Source organism: Rhyacophila brunnea, unplaced genomic scaffold (genome assembly GCF_057557595.1).
Source record: "Rhyacophila brunnea isolate RB1 unplaced genomic scaffold, BYU_Rbru_1.0 scaffold_1, whole genome shotgun sequence".
NCBI classification, from domain to species: domain Eukaryota; kingdom Metazoa; phylum Arthropoda; class Insecta; order Trichoptera; family Rhyacophilidae; genus Rhyacophila; species Rhyacophila brunnea.
Window position 1 is genome coordinate 44,134,486 of NW_028232751.1, and position 27,830 is coordinate 44,162,315.

General features: G+C 34.6%; 1 protein-coding gene across 1 annotated transcript in view; it reads right to left on the reverse strand.

Moving 5' to 3' along the window:
- Window positions 1-381: 381 nt before the first annotated feature.
- Window positions 382-27,830, reverse strand: part of Neurl4 (neuralized E3 ubiquitin protein ligase 4) — a 61,331-nt gene continuing 33,882 nt past the window's right edge. The window contains exons 16-30 of the mRNA XM_085944745.1: window positions 25,923-26,122; window positions 24,583-24,744; window positions 21,240-21,364; window positions 19,242-19,342; window positions 19,028-19,157; window positions 17,134-17,275; window positions 15,875-16,044; window positions 15,351-15,513; window positions 14,886-15,044; window positions 14,548-14,630; window positions 12,009-12,362; window positions 9,473-10,856; window positions 5,014-5,191; window positions 3,329-3,406; window positions 382-2,599 (exon numbers count right to left, since the gene is read on the reverse strand). Coding sequence (XP_085800871.1) covers window positions 2,485-2,599; window positions 3,329-3,406; window positions 5,014-5,191; window positions 9,473-10,856; window positions 12,009-12,362; window positions 14,548-14,630; window positions 14,886-15,044; window positions 15,351-15,513; window positions 15,875-16,044; window positions 17,134-17,275; window positions 19,028-19,157; window positions 19,242-19,342; window positions 21,240-21,364; window positions 24,583-24,744; window positions 25,923-26,122 — 3,544 coding nt within the window. The 3' untranslated portion in view covers window positions 382-2,484. The remainder of the gene's footprint in view (window positions 2,600-3,328; window positions 3,407-5,013; window positions 5,192-9,472; window positions 10,857-12,008; window positions 12,363-14,547; window positions 14,631-14,885; window positions 15,045-15,350; window positions 15,514-15,874; window positions 16,045-17,133; window positions 17,276-19,027; window positions 19,158-19,241; window positions 19,343-21,239; window positions 21,365-24,582; window positions 24,745-25,922; window positions 26,123-27,830) is intronic.

Sequence of the window (27,830 nt, forward strand, 5' to 3'; positions counted from 1 at the left end):
TTTTTTTTTGAATTTGGATTTTTAGAAGTGAGAAAAGGTCACATAATTGATTTAAAATAATTTTTCATTATTTATTAATGAACTTTATACTGTAGTCATGTTATGTAAAAAAAAAATAACCTGGAATCCTTCATCTCACAATGTTTAATTATATAAGTGGGTGTAAAAAAATCAACATAATACATTTTTTTATAACACCCTAACCGAAAAAAGTACCTATTAGGATATTAAAATTTTTAAAAATGATGATTTTGTTTTATTTTCATGTTATAATTTTAAATTATTATAATAGAAAAAGTTTTGATTTTAAATACTAGAATGTGTTCAGAATTGTATCATTGATATTAATAAAAAGTTGATAAAAAAAAACACAATTTTTTTGATAACATTCATTTATTCATGTATGGAAATATTTTTTATTTTTCAAGAACTATATACATTAGTTTGAAAATATAGTTATAATAAAGAGTATTTATTTGAGATCAAATTTCTTAAACCTATTGCATAATACTAAATTTTGAGATCTTAATAGAGGCACAGATTCTAAACTTCGATTTCATTATAATATTGAAAAAATATCAGTCAAATATAATATAACTTGGCCAGCGCAGATGGTATCTGGTTCTTATAGGATATGACATATGTTAAGAGAAAATCAAATGAAATATCTCCATGCGTCTACATATCTACAGATTAAAGAAACAAATATATCCGATGTGTGGTCAGCATAAAATAGATTGTTTGCCAACATGTAGGCGTGTTTACTAAAAGAGCACCCAATATCGAAAATATCATTACATTGTTTCTGAGCCAAGTAACTCCAAAAAGGAGTACAATGTTTCTCTGTCTTTCATCAGTGCCCTATGACCAGATATCCTCGTGGCTTGACTCCGTCCCTCTCAACATTCAGCAGCACGCAGTGTACATGTCAGCCGAAAACCTGTGGTACCTACCCGTAAATTGGTCTGACCGTGAAGAACACTCATTCCAATAATTTTTGGTTATCACTTATATATCTAACTAAGCTAAACTTTCAAAATATTTCTTGTTATATTAATATAATAGGTCACGTGAAATCCATGAATATATATTTTTTACAATTATAATAAACTTGGTAAGTTTTCGCAAATCTAGTTGATCACTGATCTCGAAGGAGCTCTTCTTTATCGTTTTGACTAATTAATTATTCATTAACTTAAAAATTAAAAATAAATCTTTGACATTCCAGCCTTTATATGAATGACCTAGTTTGTATAAAATTTTCCATACAAAATCACAAATGTCAAAAATTTATATTACAGATGGACCAAAATACCATGGCTGTGACGTAAAATGTGACCATCTTCACAGTTTTTCACATACCCACATATATATGCCACCAATCCCAGCATCCTTTATTTACTGAGTTAAAGCGAATATGACTAAAATAAAAGTAAGCTAAGTGCCAGTAATAAGTTGAAGTGAAATAAATTAACTCACTATTTTTATTACAGTTTTACAATTAATATCGTCCATAAATAGTTTTTCTGTTCATATTATATGTAACGAACTTCCATATTATACATAAAAAATACAATTAGATGAAAAATGGAAGTACAAAACTTAATAAAATTTCAATTTTAAATAAAAAACATTTGACCATCTTGTTAATTGACTCACTTCACTTCCCATGGGCTCAATTGTTTTTTTTTTTTTTTTAATTACAGGTGCTTTTAAACGATCAGTTTTTCTATCCAATCAGTCTCCGTTTCCGTCAAGCTGTCCGTAAAACTGTGTAAATGGAAATCTGAAACGGCTGATTGAAACCAAAACGGAGACGAGACAGGATGAATTTTCTATCAGTTATCATATCCGTTTTTAGAGTTGCCAGTTAAATTGACATGAAAATTAGTGTGTTGCCATATTTTTAATACTTCTTTTCTAATTTGGATTAAAATATTATAATTTCTTTAAATAAAGGTACTGCCAGGTACACCAACCAATATGTTTAGAAAGTGATTATAAATAAAAATAATATTCATATTTAGTGGATATATAAATATAGACCGCCGATTCCGCACTTACCTGGCAACTGAACGGACAACTGATCGTGTAAATACACCGCCGTTTCAAAACTGAACAGAACAAAATGGAAACCTCGACTGAACGGACAATAGAACTGACGTTTTAAATGACCTAATCAGGTTATTATGGGGGAAAAAAACACGCTATATTATACTGAATTGAATATTGTGATGTAGTCTCAATATTGTGATGTAGCTTGTAAAATATGCTACCAATTGGAAGAAATTATAACCTAAGAATGTATAATCAAAATTGGATGCAACCGTTCTATAAATAGATATTGGCCACCCAAACCATCTCCTTATCTGGGAAGCATTTTTGTGCATTATTACTTAATTATTATCCAAACAGAATATTTTTTAAATTTGCAGAAAACATTTCAATACTGCAATGTATACATTTCACCCTCACCAAGAGGGTTTAACAGGCCAGGTTTAAATACAATGCGGTTATGTTATAATTGGTCGGTCCGCCCAAAATCCAGTCTGCCATGAGAGTTTCAAAATCAGAATCCACTTCTGAGCCATCATCTGAACTGTAAATGAAATAATTTTATAAAAATTAAATTATTAATAAGTCTCTTTTAACCGAACCACTGCCAGAGATGTGATATCTCGTATATCTTGTAACTATTCCGTCTAATCAACTAACTTTAAAATGGGACAAATACTGACATAATTTATCCAAATCTATCCTAAATCCATTTTTTTTTTTTAAGAAAAACTGTAAATAATATCATTGATTAGACTTTTGCTTGTAATATTTTTTTCTAACTCCGAATCCCATTTTTCTTTGTAAGTAGGTACAATTTATTAAATAATATTCAATAAAGTGTTGTATTTTCACATTATTATTATGTTTATATTTTCTAAAAAATCTGCACGACTGCAGTAATATTAACATTGCATTACTGTAATGAATCTTTGATCTAAAACTTAAATATGTGAGTTATTACAAATAATTGATGATAACAAGCCTGTTACAAACGACCTGTTATTTAGATAAATCATTTTGATTCTTCTGTAGAATTAAAATTTTTGTCAGATTGGAGGGAGGTATTAACAATTCAACGATGATAAATATGAAATTTACCCAGTCAGCGGAAATTCATACCTAAACCAACCGATCGCTGGTGCTCTCCACAAATTACTTTACCACAATGGGTGACACTTGTTGATTTGAATTTATCACTTAATCATATATCACAGAAATCATTGTTTTTTTACCATTAGCAATCTCTATAAGGAAATGACAGAATACTTACTCAACAAATTGAGTTGGGAAGATTTGCACGTGGAGAGCTGCCTGTGCAGACACAACGTCATTATAATCCTGATGGACTCTGCAAAATTATTATCAGTATTTAATACATGATGATGGATATTAAAGTGATACAGTAATACTCCGAAGTTACGCAATAGGTGAGTCTGACGAAAATCGCTTGAGTCAAATTCGCATTTATTCGGGGTACGACTTTGCATATAAATTTTGTTTCATTGTAATGTAGAGTTGGTAAATAATTCGAAAAACATATTAAAATTTGATTTTTTATTAATTCATCATGAGCACTTCTGATCGATTATAACCGCTGTATGGCAAAGAAGAGTTTTGGTCCAATACAATAATTAAATTACAATTATCATGTGCTATATGAGACACAGATGAATCGCGTACGTTTTCATCAACCCAATCCACTATAATATTAATAGACTCAGGTAACGGCTTATTTTGTTTTGTTACGCCAAAGAAGTATAACTTCTAACGCGCGTACATAAGTACACACACCGATTTTTTTTGTTCCTTACTTTGTATCTATAACGTGTTCTTCGTTGGAGTCTATGTTTTCTAAAATTTGTGAGACTTTTCAATTGAGCTGAGACCTTCTGTCAAGCTTGCAATTATTGTCATGTGCTTTTCTGGTGAAACTTGGTCTAAAGTGTCGGATACTTCAACAGCGTAACTCTGAGTTCATTCAAGTCGGGGTAGCTAGGTCGGGGTATTACTGTATACATAATAATATAACCTATCTGTTATAGAGATTAACTACTATGTCAGTAGAGGCACAGGACAGCCAACGCAGAATGTTACAATTGACCGAAAACAGAAAGCAAAAGCATTCAAAACACCAATCGAAATATTATCAAGTCAGCCTTACGCATGAGCAGTCATATCAGGTGGCAGTCCAAATTCTTATTTCAAATCAAAAGTAGTTACTTATACGATATCATTCTGATTTTCAAAACTCTCTTTCGGCATCAAGTACGAGTAATATAAGATACTATAATATATATGTCCCCTTGAATAAATCAACTAACTTTCTGACTGACATTAATATATAAGGGGGGTCCATATATGACGTCACGCTCTAGGGGGGAGGTCTGATATAATGTGATGATTTGTGACGGAGGGGGGAGTGGGGGTCAGAGAAAAAGTCACAAAATAAACAATATCGTCAGTCAAGGATTTAAGGATAAATATTAAAAAAAAAAAAAAATTGGGTATCAAAAATGACATAACTATAGACAATTTAAAAAAATAGCCAAAATTGTGTCACGTAATATACTAAAATACTTTTAGTTCGGCTCGATTCAAATTAGCATGTAAGGTTATGTCTTGTTTCAATATTGATTTGGAATGCTGTCTCATTACAGTCGATATCTCGTTTTAGTTTATATTTCAGGTTTAATGTGCTATTATTTAGGGAATGGGACGAATTGGTGCTAGTCGATTGGATGACACCAACAAAACGACAGTGGATATTTGGGTGCCGCATAGATGAATAAAATCCAACAAGAAATACACCTATGTTATATCTTGAACCAATAAATTTGATGTAATAAAGCAAGGCAAAGACTTATGTCATCTATCGTCTAGTAGACCTGGAATCAAGTTGGCGACGTCCAGTCGGTGGTGCCAAATCGTTCTAGACCCGTAATTAAATATACTAACTTCAATTGCAAATTCCTCATGGTGTGAAAGTCATCAAGTTCTTTATATATGCAAACAGGGACGAATTTCGAGTCTTCTATAATTTCTTTGACTGAACTGATGCTGGTCAAGCAAAATCCCTGTTCCATAATGGGTCCAATGCAATGCCTTCTTTCCCTCAATTCAAATCTCACCCAACCTAAAATAACATTAAAATATATTAGTATTGCTACAAAATGGGGGTCTAACGGGGTAGTGCATGCGTACCGCACGACACTGTATCCTGTCGCATAGCCTCTCCTATTCAATTCCTATGTCTACCTCCACGTGGTGAACCCTGGAAACCTGAGCAACTACACCTAAGATCAGGTAGTCAACACTGGTGAAAGGTGTGGTCAGGGCTAACAGAGAAGGAAAAAATGGCCCTCCGAAAAGGGGGTTGGGCGTGGGACATATACGACATATCTAGGTGAGCAAAGTTTTTCACTCAAGTTATAATTAAAAATAATCAGCAGTCTTGCTTGAAGGGTCTTGACCGAGAACTTCGGGTTGCTCTTTCAAATATTACGTCAAAATGTATAAAACTTTGTTCATTGAAACAAGCACAGTTATCACATTAATAATTAGTTATTATATTGATAATACAAATACATGGAAATATGTACATTTTTAGTTATTCGTCGCGTGTGATGTTTGTATACCTATTTAATTATTTGTCAAATCAAAAAACCTAAATTAATGTAATTTTGGTGCATGGCCCCCACAAGGGCGGAGCTGACAGGGCTCTAGCCTGTGGACCTAGGCTCATGGGGGGGGGGGGCGGCGTGGCAGGTCAGCCAGATAAGTGAGATAAATACAAATTACAAGTTTGCATTAATAGTTAAAAAAAAGTCACCTGCGGCGCTATTTTACTACGCTGGTATTAATATTTTAAAACATGCGATTGTAGGATACAATTTATTATTATTACCTATGTCAATACCCGACAAATAATAAAATTATTCTTAACCCATCAACTATCCATAATTCAAGTGAATGTATTAATTAATACAAAAAATTGCTAAACATACAATCAATACCATTAATTTTAGTTTGAACACCATTTGAAAAACGCTATTTTATTATATCACACTATCTTTAACCTTAGCGATAGGTAGGGGGGCCCGCCAAAGATACTAACTTGGGGTCCCCTTCAGGATGTGGGGTCCATGTTTAGGTGTGTAAATTGTTTTATGTGTGGTGTGCCGTGGAATTCTGAGAAGACCTTTGATGTGCCGTGGGTGAGAAAAGGTTGCGGAGCACTGGCCTAATCCACCAAGCATGGACTTAAGAAAAGATGCCATAGGAGTGGAAGGATGGGCTGATTTGTCCCCTGCGCAAGAAAGGAGACCAACTACAATGTAGTAACTACAGAGGGGTGACGCTCCTTAACTCTGCATATAAACTGTTGTCGATTCTGATATTCCAGCGGCTGGAACCCATTGTAGAAGGAATATTCGGGCACTACCAAGGAGGCTTTCGACGAGGGAGATCATGTGTTACTCAAATATTTACTCTAAGGCAGATTCTAGAAAAAACCACTGAATTCAATATTAACACTTATCACCTGTTCATCGATTTTAAGGCAGCTTATGATAGCATTAATCGAAACCAGTTATACGAAGCAATGCGAGAATTTGAAATTCCGACGAAAATAATTAAACTTGTAGAGATGACAATGACACCAGTACAATGCCGGGTGAAGTTTCAAGCGGAAATATCCGAGCCATTTATATCAATGAATGGCCTCAAGCAAGGTGACGCTCTGGCATGCCTTCTTTTCAATATTGCGCTAGAAAAGGCGATAAGGGATGCAAAGATTGATGCCCGTGACAATATTTACTAAGCCTGTGCAGCTGCTGGCGTATGCCGCTGATATCGACATCATTGCCATATCAAAATTCTTGCTGAAAAAGGCATTCACAGCACTAGAAGCCTCTGCCAAAAAAATGGGCTTACAAATAAACGAGGCAAAAACCAAATACATGCCTGTCTATGTCACACCACGAGAAGGCGCACCAAAGATAGATATTGGTGCATGCAAGTTTGATACGATTGACAGTTTCAAATACCTTGGTTCTCTTGTAACTCGACATAATGATATTACAGAAGAAATCAACAAGAGAATCATGTCTGCGAATAAATGCTACTTTGGACTGTTAAGACATTTTAAGTCCCGCATACTATCTCGCCGAACTAAAAACACTCTTTACAAGACACTAGCCAGTGCTCACCTACGAATCGGAAACCTGGACATTAACTCTGCGAATGAACGAGCCCTGAATATTTTTGAAAGAAAAGTTCTCTGCCGTATATATGGGCCGATAAGGGACGGCACCAATTGGAGGAGAAGATATAATGCTGAACTCTACGGGCTGTACGAAGATTGCAGCGCAGTTCAATCAATTAAGATTGGGAGACTGCGATGGCTAGGTCATGTGCACCGTATGAATGACAATGAACCGGCAAAGAGAGTGATGTCCAGCAATCCAATAGAGCGTAGAAGAGGCAGGTCAAAGATTCGCTGGTTGGATGGAGCTGCCAGTGACTGCCGTATTCTGGGAGTACCGAATTGGAAAGCGGCCACACTGGATAGGGACAGGTGGAGGGAGCTGTTGGAGGAGGCCAAGACCCACACCGGGTTGTCGCGCCCCCGATGATGATGATTGCTACAAAATATTACTACAAAATTACCCGAGTTTTAAATATTTAAATATATACTGGCATTTATCCTGCTTTACTCACATATTATGAGAATTATGAACAAGTTCGCAGAACAAATAAATTAAAATATCTATCATACCCAAATATCTTGAAGAAAACTTTCTTCTACAGAAATAGGTCCTAAACATATAATTTTATAGTCCCTTTTTGCTTATATATAAATATAAGAAACAAATGAATAACATGAAATAACATGAAAACGACCCGATGTCCACTATTTTTTATAGAAACTGTGAAGAATGAAATTTTTTTTATGAATGTTGCATAGAAAAATGGTAAGTAGTTTAAACTGATATCCGATAGCCAAGCGGCTATCGCGTCGGTTTATAATGCCGTGCATCCCAGGTAGGAATCCTGGGTTTGGCAAATACACATTGTTTTTCAATGTGTGTTTGTAGTCAAAGTATGGACCTATAAGGTTGAGCAAGTGGCCAACATCCATTTCTCGTAAAAACAAAATTCTGTTAATACAAACCTGCACTCTGTGTTGGCCCATGTGATTAGAGATTGCAATACCGAGTGGAAATACTAATACAGGTGTTTCGGTATTTGCTATTAAATAATGTTATTGATACCGATTTAAATAGACTTACTTAAACAGATATATCTACCAATAAATATGTATGTATAAATCTGTTTAAAATATTAATTTCATAGCACGTGCCATTGTTGATCTTCAAGGGTGTTGACGGGCAACGGAAGTAAATGAGACATCGCGTAACGCGACAAAAATATAGTACTTTTAAAACTTTTATGTCAATTAATCCATTTTGTTTTCACTTTCAATACCGAATATATCAGTATCGTATGATTTTCATAACCGGTATTTTGGTATCGAAAAATACTAGGATACCGGTTTTGAAATACCAGTATTGGAATCCCTACATATTATGATCTTCTTAGAATCGGACATGGTCAAAAAAAAAAGAATTTGATAGAGAAACTATTGAATGGTCTATCTGTCAAAAGAAGGGTTCCATCAATATCTTTGATCATACCTTTATCACTGCTTATATCGATAACTTAGTAATAGTAATGTCAAGAATACGTTTTCTCAAGTTCCAAAAGAGTTTAATGACCATTTCATCTGCTTAATAACAATTAATAAAGTGAAATGTTATTTTGATTTATGTTTTTTCATTGGCTCTACAATCGGGTATAGATCTTAGCCACTTCATGAAGAGGTATCTTATCAGATTTTTTTACGAGAAATGGGTATTAATGGCAGTTTCTCAACATATCAGGTCCATGCTTTAGATCCCCACACATGTTAACCTTTTTACTGCCGGTAGGTGTATGTATGGCGATACCTTACACGGCGGGAATTTTATTGCAAAAATAAAAAAATTAAATCCATTTACATTTGAAGTGGTAAAAACGAATTCTGTTTCAATTCTGAGTATGTGATGATATTCACAATATATGTCATTGTGTGTTCAACATATTTGTATGTTTAAAATAATTGATTTACGTTAAACGTTTACGTAAAATCCCGTTTAAAGCGGGACGTCCAAAGACGTAATTTTTGTATGAGCGGCGTTCCGTTCACGGAACAGTTCGCGTCTTAAGACGTCATTGGCAGCCATCCGGTTAAGAAAGAACATGTAAATTGGCCAAACCAGTATTCGAACCCAAGACTTCACAAGTGAACACATTATCGCACAGCCACTGCGGGCGATACTTTTTAAAAGTCTTATGAAATTTCATTGACACTTACCAAATGGCACTAAATTCAGTGGTCTTCGAATGCAAAATCCACAATAGCATGTTGGAGAAGTTTGTTTAAAAAAACGATTATGGATTTTCAAAGAGTTTTTGAATTGAATGACTGAGTCAAAATAATCGCAAGTATCAGATAGTCGCACCATTCTTCGAGTTGTAAATTCAACGAAGGCACTGTTGGGCTGGGGGTCACCATGAAACTCATGACTATGTTCATGAAAGTGAGGATGAAGTGCTGATATATCGCTGAAGTCTTCATACGGTTCAATCAATTGATCATACATATTGTCCGGAATGTCTTCAGGGACAATGTCGTTCTCAGTGAAAATTGTATTGTCTAATGTCCCAGATAAGGCTCTCTGCTCCAAGGTGCGAACAAAATAATCGAAATCTGCTGAGGTCAATATCTCTTCAATATTAAAGTTGTCAATTGGATGACCATCGGAAGTGGTTTCATCCTCAGCCAAATTTACATTGACTACCTGCTCAGATTCATTTCTTTCACATTCTTCATTTTGTAATTGAGCAAGTGTCCTCCGCTCTGAAGTACGAATGAGCCTGCCAAAAAATGTAGAGCATACCATTGGTGCGGCGGGATTATCATCTGTGGGCACGTCACCAGATTCAATATCTTTACTCGGTTCAGGTGAAACAATTGGATTCGCATATTCATTAAGATCCATTTCGATCGGTTGTGATGCATTCAAAGAATCGAGACTTTTCGCCTGCCTGAAAATTTCTTTAGGCAATGTCAATTGATCATAAGACTGGCATCTACGGACATAGGTTCTATTGAAAATTTCTCCATCGTTTAAATCAAACGAAGATGTAATGTCTATGGAAGACTTGTGTAAATTTAAGCAGCTGTTGGGTGTTTCTGTGGATTCACATGATTTTCTCCAATAATTGTTAGATCGTGTCTTTTTTTGCTCTATACTATTTTCAATCACAGTTCTTTGTTTAATTTCCATATTTTTCACCTCATTCGATATATACGGCGAAACAGTTAATGAAAGATTTTGTATAATTATATTTCGACATTCGTTTTCCGACACACTTCTCGGAAGTCTACTGTTATCAATCATTATACTGGAGATTTTCTGAGACGTTGACGTTGAATACGCAGATGCTTGCAATGGTAGTGTACAACCTGTAGCCATATTGTTCGAGAAGAAAGTTTCTTTTTCATGGTATTCCAGATCAGCTTTTTCCAATTGATGGATGGCATCATTATGAGAGGTCTCTTGACCATCAGTACCACTCGCTCTTTCAGTTTGACACGTATCAGATACCTTTTTCGCAGCATTTGTCTCAATTTCCTCTGCAGCAGACATCTCTGATGCAAGATCACAAACGTCATCCGAGTAAAATATGGATACCTAGAAACAATGATTGTTTGAAAACAGTTTTGAATCAATTACTTACAAACGATACAATTATTTATAATATACTATTGTTAATTCTACAATATCTGCTATGTATAAAAAAACTATTTTATTCTGGTGACAATTAAAACTGTACTGTTAAAAAATGTAAATAAGGGTTTGAGGGTGTTGAATGGCTAATAACCATTCCTCATTTTAAAACGTCTTTTAATATAACCTCCCCTGTGTGGAAATCCATATTAGGAGCAAAAACAGTAACTATTTTTAAATATGGGTAAACAAAGATGACCACTTATAAAATTTTATTGTACCTACCTATTTATTTAAATGGAAAATTTTTACTAAATAATTTTGGACATTACTCACAGATTTTGTAATTTTTATTTAAGAATATTTCGGTGATTTTAATTACATAGCAGTCACAATCATATTATGAACTAGTGAAAATTTCAACCATACACACATATTAGGGACACGCGGTGGCCAAATACAAATGTTCGGTATGGTACAAGTCTGAGCACACTAAAACCTACACCTGTCATTGAAGTTCATGTGCTTTCTGAAGCCAAACTGCAGCCAGTACAGAGAAGACTGCATAAAAGAGGGATTCGCGACATGGGTACAAAATGTGTCCTTATGGAAAGCGAATCCAGCCTCTTAGGGCTTGAAGAATGGGTAAGGCTAGGCGAGCAGTAGTAGGGTACACTCGAGACAATATCGTGAAACGGGGGTTCTCTGACGTTCAGCCTATTTTTATGAAAAAATGGAATTTCAAAGAGATTTTACAAGCTAAGTAAAGTGGTGCCTTTGCTAACTTCTGGAGCGATATCTTGTACTCATTGAATATGAAAATATCTCACTAAGAGAAAGCTTAATGATAAAAATCAAGTCTGGAGCATATCGATTAAACATGAGGCAAATTTTATTATGACATTTGCACTGACTGGCCAAATCGTATGCTATTTATTGTCCATTATGAAAAAATTCAATGGTAGACAAAACTATTTGTCTCAAAGTTCGAGCTGTGAGAATTCTCAGAATTGGTTAAAATTCTCTGGCCAACTATTTCATAATATTATTGTACAGAATAAAATAAATGCTACATCTGTCTAGTGAACATAATCTTAGGATGAAACATCAATTTACCTGCTCGCATCTTCCATAAAGATCCACCAATGGATATAGTTTATTTATTTTTGTGAAAATTTTTGTAAAACTTCCCAGGTTGTTGCCGTCGATGATAAGTTGAAGTTCCCCACATTCGGTGAAGCTGAGCGTTATGGTGGAGCCTATCTGCAAGGACTCCAACGGCTTCCCATAATCACTCCATTTCACGTTGCCATCGAGATATAAATGATCATGGGACACCACCCAACACCCTTGCCTCAACTCGGCCGCACTTGAAGGCAACGGTAATGACAGATTGACTCCTTGTGAAACCTTACTTACTCCTATCATCATGAAGGAGTTCCAGTACGAATTACAGTTTGTCACTTTCACCTAAAAATGCATTTTTCATTAGCTATACACAAAAACACATAAAACAATAGTAGCAATACTGTGAATAAATTTTATTGCTAAAATTAATGCCATTTGACGATTACACTAGTGATTAGATGTATTAATCCACATTTATTATTTCTATGGTTCAGAGGTAAGATGTCATTGTAATAAATTTTTAAATTTGAAATAAATATTTGTACAAATGCTGTTCTTGTTTTCTATATAATTGATTTGGTCAGAAGTTAGCAAATAAAAGTTCTTATGCAATTCAAAATATTATTTTTCAAAACATAATAGCGCCTGTACACGTGCCTGGATTTACTTGTGTGTATTTTAAGCTATTGCGATAAAAACTGTTTACATGGAAAAGTGATGACTGTCTCGCCAATCTCATTCTTCAAGAATAAACGAGTCGCTATGTAAGGCCTAAACTGCGTTTTTGGCTATTTTGACTTGATTGCCTTTTATTAAATAATTTTAACCGCTTCACCGCGGAGCATTTAATAACTATTTAATTACCACATTTAAATAACATACTAATTATATATAATGGCCACCTAATGAGGACATAACAGCTGTGCCGTCAGCGCTGTAAGGATTAAAAATAATAAAATAATACAATGATAATCGAAAAAAAACAAAAATTCAATCGATATATTATATCAAACAACTAAAAAATTACAATTTCAGCATTAAAAATTAACGTTGCGGTGTCATTAAAATTTATTAAAATCACACTACTGAAAAGTACCATTTTGCAGTTCCGGCCTTAAACGTATGAGGTGTTGATTTGACAGGTCGTGTAAATCGGTTAACCTCAAAATGAGTTTCTGCGCGGTGTAGTTACTGGCAGGTTTGTCACTATCATTCTATTGCGCAGATATCGGACAGTCCAATTGTCGAGTGAAAATTCAGGAGCTTCTGAACTTTTTTGAGTCATGCAAATGCAATCTTGCAACTCGCATGATTATACATACTGTTAGCAGTAAAACCGTGCACGTGTAAACGGGGTATAACACTCAATATTATGTATCAATAATTTAATCATACTTCACACATAAATACAAAGGATATATTAAAAAACTAAAGAAAATTATAGAATATACTTGTAAAGTAGTAGACAGTTGTACAGAGGCAAACTGAATAAAAGCTGTCTCTCACTATTTTTACAAGTTTTTAGTCTCAAAGTATCCAGTATAATATGGCAGTGGAGATCTGACATAAATAGTGAACACTAAACTTTATTAGTCATACTTTTTTGAGTTATTAAACTAAGAATACAAATAATTGCATATGATGTGGGTTAGTTTTTTAATTCAATTAAACCCTACAGGGATGGCGAAACCATGGCACGCGAATGTTTCATTTTGGAGAGAAAAGAAATTACTATTTTGTAGTACTCAAATATATTGAAAAAGTGTTTTTTTTTATAAAAAGTTTTACAAATAAATATTTAAATAAAAAAATACTTACTTATATACAATATTAAAAAATAATGACGACGTAAACATGCATATTTTCTTTGGTTTTTCATATTAAGTTTACCCAACTACGCGCAAGCGGAAAAGATGAAATTCATGCATAAATGACAAATCGCATTGTATAAAAAATAGCAGGCAAATCCTTTTCAAGAATAATCATTACGTTTAATGTGAATATACAATTTCATAGGTCCTTAGGATCGGGCAATTAAAAATAATAATATTCAATCAACAAATCTTATGAAATTAATTATCGGCAGTCATTCAAATATAATAACTACTTGTTAATTTTCCTCAAACATAATCTCTAAAAATGAAAAACCGTTCAGTGATGGAAAATCTAATAATGAAATGAAGAATGAATGAATAATGAATAATGAGATGAAAGAAGAGTGGTTTAAATGCTTCCACGATCTCTTTGAGAAATTAGAAAACAAGGAAAAATATTTAAAGAATAAAAGATATGCTTTCGGCTAGAAATAAAATGAAAGATAGAATATCAAGAACTTAATTGTATTTTTAAACTTTTTTAATAGAATTTTTAAAAATTATTTTTTTAGAAAACTTTTAAAAACCCTTTTTTTGCCATGAAAAACTGCTTAGCACGTCATACAGTCGACAGGCACGCGTACGTAAAAAGGTTCGCCAACCCTGCCCTACATAATTATAATGCTGCACCATATATAATAAATATGACGCACCTGAAAATGTTGTCCTCGTGTTATTGGTTTACTTGCAATCACAATACCGTAATTATAAGCTATGGATCGCTGTGCAGTTTTGCCTGAAACATTTAGAAATCAATCAATCGTATTGTTAAAATAAGAAAAGTATGAATTCAAAAATTATCTGCTAATTTAAAATAATGTGTAAAACCAATTTACATCCGAACATGAAAGTTGTTACAATAAGTCATGAAGTGAAAGAAGCCTAAGCTCTAAGCTTTTTGCATTCAGTCAGTTTCACATAACAAGGATTTTTTGCTGATTTTGTTCATATGAAAAAAAAAACAAAAAAAAAATAGCAAACAATATATCACCTTCTCCTTCCAGGTAGATGTTATGTCCATGATTACTTAAAAAAGCTCCCGTTGATCTTTTCGTGATAGCACCGCAAGGTTTGCTGACAAGCAGTTGCGTTTGTTCAGGATTAACAGCACCTGCTACATCTTTTGTGTGATTGATTGGATTTAGACAATCTGAAAATTATTATTGGTTCATCACAAAGGGTAGACTTTTAGCTGAATTTGCTAAAGTTTGACATTATAATGGCAATCGGATGCCATACATTTAGTCAGCCTGTTGGTATTAGGCGGAATGCATTCAATGAGGCGTCAGCCCATTAATATGGTGCAGCTCACAGCCAATGCCTGTTAATTACAGTTTTTATTAAGAACACAAAGTCTGCTGGATTTATGTTAAGTTTGCAATGAATAGACAGAAAACAATATAATTGTTTTGGATATATATATAAAAAAAAACATTATTTAAAAAGCCACACAAACCATTTAAAACATCTGTTTGCAGAGGATCCAAGGAGTCAATGAGATGTAGACTGTTGCCTTCATCTGATACGTCCATGGCCCCATCTTCACAGCTAGATCTTGCGACAGAAACTACACGAATTCCCGTCTGTCGGCCACACAATTCGAAAACTATAAAAACTTTCTGTAACAAAAGAAAACGTACTTATGAGGCGGAGATATTATTCTAAAACGACACCTTTAGTGGTTGAAGCTTTAACAGGACGGAGACTCAATCCAAAGAGTGTTGAAAGTATGCCCCACATAATATTCTTAGGCACAGAATGTAAATGTCAGATGTATTTCTTAACCGCATCTGTACTTCCGCGTTTAAAGACATCATCAGTCTTCGTCTTCTTCGGCCATATCTGCCCCTTAGTTGGAGCAAATGGACACCACGAGGTGCCTCCAAGAATCCCTGTCACTCGCCAGTCTTCTTGCATTATCAGTACGAAATCTAATTGTTTTAATCACTGATATAATTTAACTTTGAAGTAGGTACTTACATCAGGCACATTCCGGAAGACAACACCATTCTCTTCGCCATTCACTTGTAATGCAATACAATCGGAGTAGCCGATACGTCTCAGGCCAACCCGATCTTTCACTTTCAGCCACTCAAGAGACGGGGACACTGGAATGATGTCAGCTTTACCAACGATGAATCGAAAGCGACCTGAAAATAAAAGTATTCATTTTAATAATCTCTATCTGTTTTCAATATTCTATTGAAATAAGATGGATCTATCTTTTGAAAATTTTCTAGACTTAAATTCAATTCTTTCTTTCATTTTGGTCAGTGTATCTGCAATCAGTGTTTGTTGAAATGTTTAAACAGTAGGTACAGTAAAACCTCGGTAACACAAATTCCACGGGACCGAAAATCGAAAAAAAAATTCGAATTACAAATTATGAAATGTATGGGGGAAAAATATTAAAATTAAAAAAAAAAATTGATTTTCATCAATATCGTTCCGGTTCCGTGTGTTAATGGGTCATAAAATGTCAGGATTATTTTTATTACCTTCTTAAAATAAGTAATTTATGATGTTTTAAGAAAAGTCTGTCACACTTCAATGACTGGCTCATAAAATAGTGTACTTTATTACGATTATTGAATATTTTTTATATGCCAGGACTCTGAAATAATTTCGAATTACGAAATTTGAATTAAAGGTATGGTTTATATGAAAATAATGTTGAAGGGACTTTTTTTTCATGAAAATTTCGAATTACGGCAAATTTCGAATTATCTGTGTTCTTATTAACGAGGTTCTACTGTATATACAACTCATGTACACCTGCAATTTTAGAATTCAACCATTGATATAATAATAAGGCAAACAATGGGAAAAATAGAAGGTCCCTAGTAGTCCGCTCAAGTTCGTTGTTAGCTCATTCAAAAACAGATAAATACAGATGAAAATGGTTAAATAATTAACTATACTTACATTGCAGTAAAAGTCATTATTCAAAATATGCAAAAAGATTATTTATTATTGTCTTATAAAAATACATATTATTATGGTACCTACATAGTTAAAGCAAATATAACCTACGTAGGTATATTGCAATAGGAATTATTTTGCAAATTTTCATCACATGTCTTTGACCTATTTTGTAAATGTCCCTATTTTGTATGTAACGGTGTATTTTTAATATTATCGCAACAGATACAACATTTGGAAAAACATACTCATAATTCTATCAACAACATGAAAACTATATCTAATAAATAATAGAAAAAAATAAATAAAAAATGTACCTTCAATATACATTGTATTCGAAGGCAACTCAAGAATGGTTGACGGCAGATTTCGGTTGATGTGAGCATTCAATATGTTAACGTCTGTTACGCCAATTCGTAATGAACCGGCCAGCCTTTTGTCAATTTTCTCAACTTCCACCTAAAGAGAAAAAATCACACAATTATTTTTTAATTTTCAATAAAGTACGGATTATCAATATGTGTAAAATAGTAGTCTCAACCTTATAACCACCCTTAGTTAAAAAATTAAACAAAAAGTCCCGTTATAGCACCACATGCCACTCAGTAATTTTTCCCAATTTACATACTGACACCAACAAAAGTGTCTTCCCCTAAGGAACTCTAAAGAGCCTGTGATAAGTGTTCCCTCTAAGTTATGCGCGTGTGCGCGCGCACACAACTCGCCAAGCGCGCATATATACATTACAACAGAGCGCACAAAAGTTACACCAGTGTAAGGATGAGTTCCTAACACTGAGTTATACTGGCAACACCGACTACGTAGCGAAATTATGCTGATGTTTCAATTGATGAATTCAATGGCGGATTTGAAAAAAACGAGTTATGAAAGAATGTTATTTCTTTATGCAATGTCATAATTTGATGATCATAAAAAATAAACACTTTCAATAGTATCATCTTTTGAGCAAAAACAATCGGCGGCGATCAACGGCGATAAAGTATTTTTATGTTGTCAAATGGCTCCACTGCTTCGCTGAACGACGGTGGCGCATTCTGCAAAAAAACGACGTTTTCTCGTGAGATATAGTGTAGAGACAGCTGTCAAAGTGGATGCGCGATTTTTTACCTGGTGACTGGATATTAGTTATACAATATTAATTATTTTATAGCCCATGTCGAACTCGAAACCGAGAACAGCGGCAATTTTTAAGCCTGATTGGCTTAAAGAAATTGTAGAAACGGAAACGCCGAAGTCTCAAAGTAAAATGCATTCAACTCTGTGGAATATTAAATTATGAAGAAAACGGACTAGTTTGTTTGTACTGCCGAGATGCAAAAACCACGGGAGAGTTTTCAACTGGCAAGTTTTGGGATGGTGTGTGGTAACTTGATTTCTTGAAACGCCATCTGTCTACTAGGTCTCATACTGAAAGTGTTATAAAACTTAGGAGCAAAAATCCAAATTTATGGGGAGGATTGGTTAACATGTTTATGCTGAAAAGGAGAAAAAGAAAACTATTAATGAACAGAAGCGTTCGAAGATCGCAGAGAAAACTGTGAGAACGAGAAATGGTTATTCTGTTATTCTATATATGTATTACATTAAATAGAATTGACTAGGAAGTGTTGTTAACTATTGTCATAATAAATAAATAAAAATTAGCCATTTCATTTAGTAGGTCTAAATACCGTTATGTGGCGCACCAAATTTTTAATTTCCTTTTAAAGTTGCACAGCCAATGTCTTTTGCGCACATAACCTTCGGAAAATTAGAGGGAACATTGCCAGTGACCATTGACAAGCTGATTCATAGAAATATGACTATGATTGCGTGAAATTTCCTATATCCACCTCTTGTAATTTTCTGTAGCCTAAAGCGGCGTTGCCGCGTCGCATTGCTGACAGTGCGCTGGTAGGCAACTCCACCCCTCCCGCTAGAAATAGGTGCAAGTCGAGGAGAACAGTGAAAGTTTTTTGCGTGCATAAGTTTCACTGAGCTACGATATATCAACAAATCAATATTGCGCTGTCATTCGCAACACGCAATTTATTTATAATTAATTGTTTCATCATTATAATATAAGCCCGGTTTTTTGTGAGCTCTGCCCTCTGACCTCTGCCGATTGGTTGCCAAAAACTAATGGGGAACATTGGTATACAACATTCAGCAATAAATTAATTTTGGATATGTATCTTGGTTATAGCTTACCTCAAAAACTTCATCAGGGCGAAGCAAGGAGGCACTGAATACGAGATTTAAGCAAGACATCATTGAGCGTACACGGGCAACTGTGTTATCATGACCCATTTTGATATTTTGTCCGCAATATTCAGAGAAACTGAAAAAATTCAAAAAGGTAAAGATAAAACCAAAGATAAGAATAATCTTTTTCCATGAATGCACCTATACTATTAAATATTACCTGTGGATGGAATGACATGATAATAAGCCAGCAGTTAACATCATAAGTGAGTTATCAGAGTTTCCATTGAAGCCTCTTCCCTTTGGCGGAGAAATACTTATCTGCAATTTGAAAAACAGCAATTAAAATTAAGATTTACTCCTCTGTACTTTACAGACCGTCGCTAAAGAAGTTTCACATTAAAAAATCAGCATTCAACCAATTAATGATGTTAGTAAATAATGCTATAATGCCGAACCCAACAACCCAGAGAACCCTTTAATTATTTTGGAACGGAACCCTTGATTCCAAAATTTAGAAACACCAAACAGGAACCGGAACCATTAACAATGAATGTCGGGGTTCCGGAGGTTCCCTTGTTTTATAATGTTCACATATTTTTATCATTTTTGATTATACGAGGGTGGGTCAATAAGTCCTTAGAAAAGCCGACAGGTGGCGCGACTAGTACTGCAAGCGGTTTGTTTTCATGCAGCGGCACTACCGATTCAGTATGCTGCGAAGTTTCAATCAGATTGGTCGGGTTGTTGTGTGTTTCTCGTACATTTAAAAAAAAAATTGCTTGTGGAAAATGGAAAAATGGAAAATGGAGAAAATTGAGTTTAGAGTTGTTATTAAACATTTTAATATAAAAGGGTTAACAGCAAAGGAAATAAAAAATGAGTTGGATTTAGTTCACGGCATATCTGCTCCTTCACTTGCAACTATTTATAACTGGTTAAATGAATTTAAACGTGGTCGTACATCAACAAAGGATGAACCACGCTCAGGACGTCCTGTAGAGGTGACTACACCAGAAATGATCAATAAAATCCACGATATGGTGTTAAGTGACCGAAGATTAAAGTTGAGTGAGATAATTGAGGTTACAGGGATCTCAAAAGGTAGCGTCATTTCTATTTTACATGACAAATTGGGCATGAAAAATATTTCTGCAAGATGGGTGCCGCGTTTGCTCACAGTCGACAATAAACGCAGTAGGGTGGTGGCCTCTAAAGCCCTGTTGTCGCTCATGCAACGCAATCCGGATGAATTTTTTCGTCGCTTTGTGACTGTAGATGAAACATGGATACACCACTATACTCCCGAGACGAAAGAACAGTCAAAGCAGTGGATTGCGAAGGCAAACCATGTCCAAAGAAGGCGAAAACCGTAAAATCAGCTGGTAAGGTTATGGCTACTGTATTTTGGGATGCACGTGAAATTATTTTCGTTGACTATTTGGAAAAAGGAAAAACAATAACAGGGGATTATTATGCATCTTTATTGGACCAGCTAAAAAACAAAATTGAAGAAAAACGGCCTCATTTAAACAGGAAAAAAATCCTCTTTCATCAGGACAATGCCCGTGTTCACACATGTTTACGATCAATGGCTAAAATTGAAGAATTGAAGTTCGAATTGGTCGACCACCCACCGTATTCGCCAGATTTAGCCCCCAGTGACTTTTTCCTTTTCCCAAACTTAAAAAAATGGCTAAGTGGACAACGTTTTTTTTCAAATGAAGAAGTCATCGATCGGACAAATGCTTATTTTGAGGACCTTCCGAAAACTTATTTTTCTGACGGTTTAAAAAAAATTGAGAAACGTCTAACCAAGTGTATTGAGCTCCAAGGAAATTATGTTGAGAAATAAAAAAAAAATACAAAAATAAAACCTGTTTTAATGCTTTTTTCTAAGGAATTATTGACCCACCCTCGTACCTTTCACTTATGCTGGGGCCGGTTATTCAAAAAAAAATATCAATTACATTCAAGGTAACATTGTTTACTAATGCAGTTGAATATTGTGGGTATCCATATTCCACCTGGTAAAAATATCTTGAAAAAATAGTGTACACCATTTTTTGAGCTTTTTCACTAACTTAACTTCTTTAGTAAGTATATTGGTTTTTGAAAGAACCAGAACTGAAACCAATTTTTGATTTGATGAAACCGAAGCATTAATAAAATTAAGGTTTTTAACTGCTTTGACACATAACAATCTAACAAGACTTACCTCAGAGTAAGATCCAAACAAATCCAAAATGGCGTATATATTGATGGGTTGAACATCCCAAGCTTTTCCCTGGTCCATTCCGTCCAAGTAGAAATGGACACTTCTATCCGCATGTCGCATTACACCTGAAAAAAATCCAAACATAGCTACAAATAGGTGCATATACATAATACCTGCTGTCTAATATTTTTTTTGGGTCAATGACTTTAAGAAGCAAGTATTGGACAGGTAAGTGATTTATTACTTAAATGCCTATATAAAGTGAGTCATAGAAGTATGTATAAATCATGATGTGAAACAATGTGAGGACACGCGTAGACAACAACTAGTCTACTCACTCCAGCGCAAAAAGGTGTATACATGGAATGAACAGTATGGTGGACCACAAACCGCATGGAAAATGGTAAATTTCCTGCATCAAAACCCCATATCCAGTCTGTTCTTGTAATGAAAACCTGACCTGTGACATGTTGCAATACCTAATGATTGTCATCATATTCAAATCGAGTAGTAACCATTAGAATAACATACATACTATTCAAAATCATCATTATTGTCAATGTGCCAGTGGCAAAGGGTGGAGGTAGGCAGTTGAGATCCGACATAAATAGTGCACACTAAGCTTTGACAGTTACACGAATCAGTTTTTATTGAACTAAGACTACAATTTGCAGATATTGTTGGTTAGTTTTTAAAAATCAATTAACCCCTGCCTAAACTAAACCATAATAGTTTTAGTATGCTATGTACCAGTGTCTGCCAAACTATGTGCCGCAAGAAGTCTCAGGGTGTGCCGCGAAGGAAGAAGCCTCAAAACTGTTAATTTTTAAATAATGCCTATTCATTTAAATTTTGTCAGAGGTGCAAAGGACATTAGAACTCCTTTCTACATCATTTTCCAAGTATTTTCCATCGCTTGATTATAAAATATACCAGTGGGTCATCCATCAATCCATTCGCAAGATTCGACAGTACACACCTGACACTAACAGAGGAGGAAATTTTAAAAGATCTAAAAAACGACCCTGTGCACAGTCTCATTTTCTGAACTAGAATTGTCAGCATTTTGGATATTGCTTTGGTGTCAATATCCTCGATTGGCTACAACAGCAATTAAATCTCTGTTAACGTTTGGATCATCGTATCTTTGCGAATTTGGTTTTTCAGCGCTCGTGGAAATGAAATCAAAAAATCAATAGCGATTACAGATGGTAGATGAGGAGTTATGTGTTTGTTTAAATAATTTAGAGTCGCGTTTTGACAGAATTCTTTCTAAAAATCAATTGTATACTTTCCACTAATAAAATTATTACCACCTATCTACATATATTATGTTGATAACATATTGAAATATTAAAAAATTTTGTTACCTACACTATGATTTCTTTTATTCATATCAATAAGGTATATTTCATTTGTGCCGCATAACAAATCCCATTTACCAGTGTGCCGTGCAGTAAAAAAGTTTGGCAGACACTGCATGGACGATCCAACAAAAATAGTGCACACTTTTTAGTCTTACTTATTTGTTTTTGTTGAATTAAGAATACATATTACTAGAGACCGGATTATATGCAACATAAAAAGCTTGAAATATGCATGAAAAATGCTTAAAATATGTATGAAAAGTGTCAAAATATGCAACATTAAATAATAAAAAAATTGTAATTTTTACATTACGTCTTTCTTAGCTCGTATTCTTATTTGTCCGGTGATTCTTTGTCCGGTAAAAATCTTGCAATCGATTTTTAACTAACTTCCTGACTAGCTAGACATTTGAAACTTTTAGAATATATCAGAACACGATGCCAATGCATTTTTTTAATACTTTTAGCCATCTTTAAGTAGAATTGAATTAATTTTCAGTTAATTCTGTTTTGTATGTAAAGTTATTTCGACACCATTATTGGTTGCTAGGGTCCCAGCAACTAAATTATTAATATATACGTGCGTTACTATGGAAATCAATATAACATGTCAAAATGACATTTCAGTATTATTCCAATCAAGAACAAATTCTTTTGATCGTTTAAGCTAGTCAAGTCAAGTTTATATGAATCAACAGAAAATTTAAAAACATTGTATATAAAAAGTTCTTTTTATCTTGTAATTATTAGTTTTTTTATTTATCAGCATACAATTTTATTAGTAAGTATCGATGATAATTATTAATTAACAATTATTTAACATTTTGTTACTCTTGTAAACGTTAACAATCAGGTACTGTTCCAAATGTTCGGTAGTAAGATTGTGTCTTCGATCACTCAAAATATTTTTACAAGTGGAAAAGGACCGTTCCACATCCACTGAGGTAACTGGGCAGTACTGGAATTTAAGGGAGGCATAGTACACATTAAGCTTTGCACAAATAAACAAAAAACTAAACTGATGCATTAGCGGGTCAATAATAACATGCGTAATTTAATTGTCTAGTGGGAGGAGTGCTGCATTAGGCGAACGCGACCCAGAACGGTATCGTCCGTTCTTGTCTCGCGTGATTCTGTGTTTTACTTGGCCTCATAATATTATCCTACTAAAACAATAGACACGCGGCTGCTATGTATACTCTAAGAGCCGTGTGTATTATTATTGTAAGTATGCATATTGTAAATATAGCGAAAAAATGCATCATCACTAGGTTTTAGGTAAAATATGCAAAAATCGGTGAGAATGGGCTAAATATGCAATTGCATATGCAAATGCATATAATCCGGTTTCTACATATTACATATGGTGCTGGTTGGGTTTTTTAAAATTCATCAAACCCTGCCTAAGCCAAACCGTAATTATAGAATATCTAAAAATTATGTATGATTTAACGGCATAATTTCAGATATTTTATAGATAGACGAATATCTTTTGACTATTATCTATTATGACTTGGTTTACCCAGGGTTTAATTGAATTTTAAAAAGTAACCAACACTAACTGCAAATTGTAATCTTACTTCAATAAAAACAGATACGTATGACTGACAAAGTTTAATGTGCACTATTTATGTCAGATCTTAACAGCCTACCTCCAACCTTTGCCAGTGCTGTGTGCGTAATGCAGATGTGAAATAATACTAATAAAAATTTGTAAAATTACTAATAACTGAGACACATGTTCTATTTCACTTCCACTGAAATATTCCAAGAAAAATAATAAATATCATGTATTATGTTTTTCTCTCTCAAACTATGTTGCCGGTTTCCTTACCGTAAGTTATCTTTTCTACTAACACTTCTAAATATGGTTCTGCATTACACTGTAGGTATGTTTATTATGTATCATTTGAAATAATTTTGGATTATTAAAATATACAGGATTATTAAAATAATTAAATGAAAAACAATCTTACCAACTCGACTTCCTACTGAAAGATTACTAAGATCCAATGGGTATTGTTCGGATAAATTGAATCCGTGGGTAATTGACTGTCCTGTCAAAGTATATACATCTTCAGACAGCTGATGCGCCCTTCGACGTAATCTTATGGCAGCGGGACAAGCAGCGATCACACCTGAATAAAAAAAACATTTTCAAATCACAACAGAAATTACCTGGACTATGCCGTAACTCCTATACCAAGGGAGGTAGTTAAAATAAACATCCTTCCCCGTTCTCACATGACAGATACATGTGTTACAATAGTCAATGCGATTATGCTGCTGTGCGTCATCTATCGAGACAGCTGTCAGATGGCCAAATCATCCAAGCCACGATCGTCAATCATGAGAGGTCTCGACTAAGGAGTTTTAAACAATTTTTCAAATGCTTTTGGAAGGTCTTGTATAAATATGAAACAGTAAGTCGCTTGTTCGAATCCATGACTAGTCAACGAAACACATGACAGCGTATTTTTTTCAATGTTTATCTGATCAAAAGCAAGGACCCAATGGGGTGGGCTAACAATTATTCCTATTAAAAAATATTTATCAGTGATAAAGATACTTAAATCCTGACGGCTAAAATTATTAAACATGGAACATGCTTTCCCTACTGATTCTCCGAATGCTGGTTGTCCAAATTCGAAAGAAAATAAAATAAATTGCAGGGAGCGGGTTTACACGTCATTCCCGAAGCGTCGCTCGCGGCAGACTGGAGACTCTCGCAGCCGCGCTACTTTTGTGACTTTTCTTTCGTTACGCCTGTGCAATTTTTCGTAACGAATCCGCCCGGGAGGTCAAGACAAAGGCACATGCTAAAATGTAAGTTATTACAACTTCCACTCTGTGGAGGCCCATATTATCCTGGGTGTAGGATTGTATATGATAATTTACTTTTACATATAGAATGTGAACGTAGTTTTTATTAGATTTTGACCATATGCGGATTTAGATACCGCATATTATTTATAGGCATTCAAGAATCAGAAATTAAAATTGAAAGGGTAAAATTACCATTTTCATTCATAAGTGAAGGATATGGGACTTCTGCAGAGTGGAGAGACTTTTTATGAGGAAGGTCAGTCCCTCAACCCATTAAACCCTTATTCTGGATCACACACACATGAATTTTCCCATAACGGGATTCAAATTAGTAACCCACATCATCAGATGCAGACACTCTTACCACTTCTCCACCATTGCATTATTGAAAGACATGTTGAGTTTTTTGATGTACCTGAGACTAACAAGACACGTAAAAGAGACTCAGAGAATAGGTATAATATAAAATATTAATCACTCATCGACTTACCAAACGACATGCAGCCGGCACAACGGTCTCCGATTTTTTCAATTTTTATTTGAAACATTTCGCATTCCCGCAATGGTCGACTGCTAAACACGATAGCATCGCTGAACGGTCCGAATTTTTGAAACGCCTGCGTGGCAATCATCCCGGCATTTTGAACTCGAACATTGTGGCCGTGCAGACGATGAAAACACAGCTCACCGCTAAAAAGAAAACTTACTTTAAGCCCGCCTTCTTCAAATGTTGGCATCCTTTGATGCGTGGTGAAATACCGAGACTTTGTCAATAACGACAAACATTTGCTGGCCAACCCGAATCTCGCCCTCTTCACAATGGTGAGCACTACGCGACCACAAAGATTTGCCTGACTTAAGTCATTGTGTGGATCCAATATAACAGGGGTAGCCACACTTTATTTTTCTAGGATCCACTAGTTGATAAAATTATGTTTTTTTTTTTTTTTCCGACCATGTCCGATCCTAATAGGATCATATAGGCCTCCACAGGGTGGAGGTTTGTGTTAACAGATTTTGTTTTTACGGGAAATGGATGTCAGCCACTTGCTCAACCTATTAGGTCCATACCCTGACTCATACACAAATTGAAAAACAATATGTGTACTTGCCAGACCCAGGATTCGAACCTGGGACCCACGACAAATTATGTATGGCGATCGACTAATATCGCTTGTAATTATATCATGCGAGAACAATAAAAACCCAATATGCCCAACCGACAACTGCTGGTGTATTATAATGCAATGATAACTGTCAGTATTGCTTCATAAGTTTTATATAAAGTCATAAACCCAACATGATTCTCAACTATAGCAGGAGCTCCATATAAATCGTTACCGATATTAGGTTATGAATAGGAAATTGAGTATGATTAATATACGACTAAAATGCATTAAATATATCTTCTCTGGTTCATTCCTTCAGTGGTAAAACTGTTAATAATTCTTCTGAATCAGATAATTGATAATCAAAAATCAATTAAATAAAAACACATAGTTGTGCAATATCCGCCTAATCGACAGATTCATCAAATTGCAAGAATAAGAATTTACATTTATTAATGTTTTCCTGTAGAATTTCCTCCAAGTTTAAGCTCATCACTTGTGTTCTCCGCATGACTGTATTTCTTGATAATGACATTATGTCATTGATTGAAGACATTATTTCAGTTTTATTTAAAAAAAATTTGAAATAGTGCCTCCTCCCCGGCTTTAATAAAACCTTCTTTCTATATTTTACCGTCTTCGAAGGATTTCTTATGTTTCATTAAAATATCTGCTACCACCAAAGAAGCAGCGGTAGCTTTCTTAGATTTTTCATTAAACTTGGTGAGAAAAGACTGTTGATCAGACAATTTATTGTGTTTTCAATTGTTTCACTTTATTTTTACGGAACTCAGTACCAGGTGGATAATTTCCACCATAGTTTGCATGGACGGTTCGAAAATGTCTTTCAATATTGCCTCTTTTCGGAATTGAAACACTCGATACAAATAATGCAAATATATTTTTCATTTGAAGAATTCACAAAAAAATTGTACAATATATTATTATATCCGCACTAGAAGCACTGGCCACTCCTACAATATAAGATAATGCCCATGTAAGTATGTATGACTACACACAGCGCCCTAAGTCAACAATCAAACTTCTTCTCATCGTGTCACCCATAACAGAGGTCAACCACCATCAGGGCGATCTTTGCTTTATCATTTGCTATCCGGAACAGTTTGGTGAAACTGCACTCGTACTAATCACAAATTCTTAAGCCATAGAATACGGCATATTCCTCTGTATGTTTACCGTTGATCTTTCCTTGGAATGTTGTACTTTTGTCCTCTCATAATTTGGCCGAGGTACTGTAGTTTTCTGGTTATGATACTACACAGCTACAC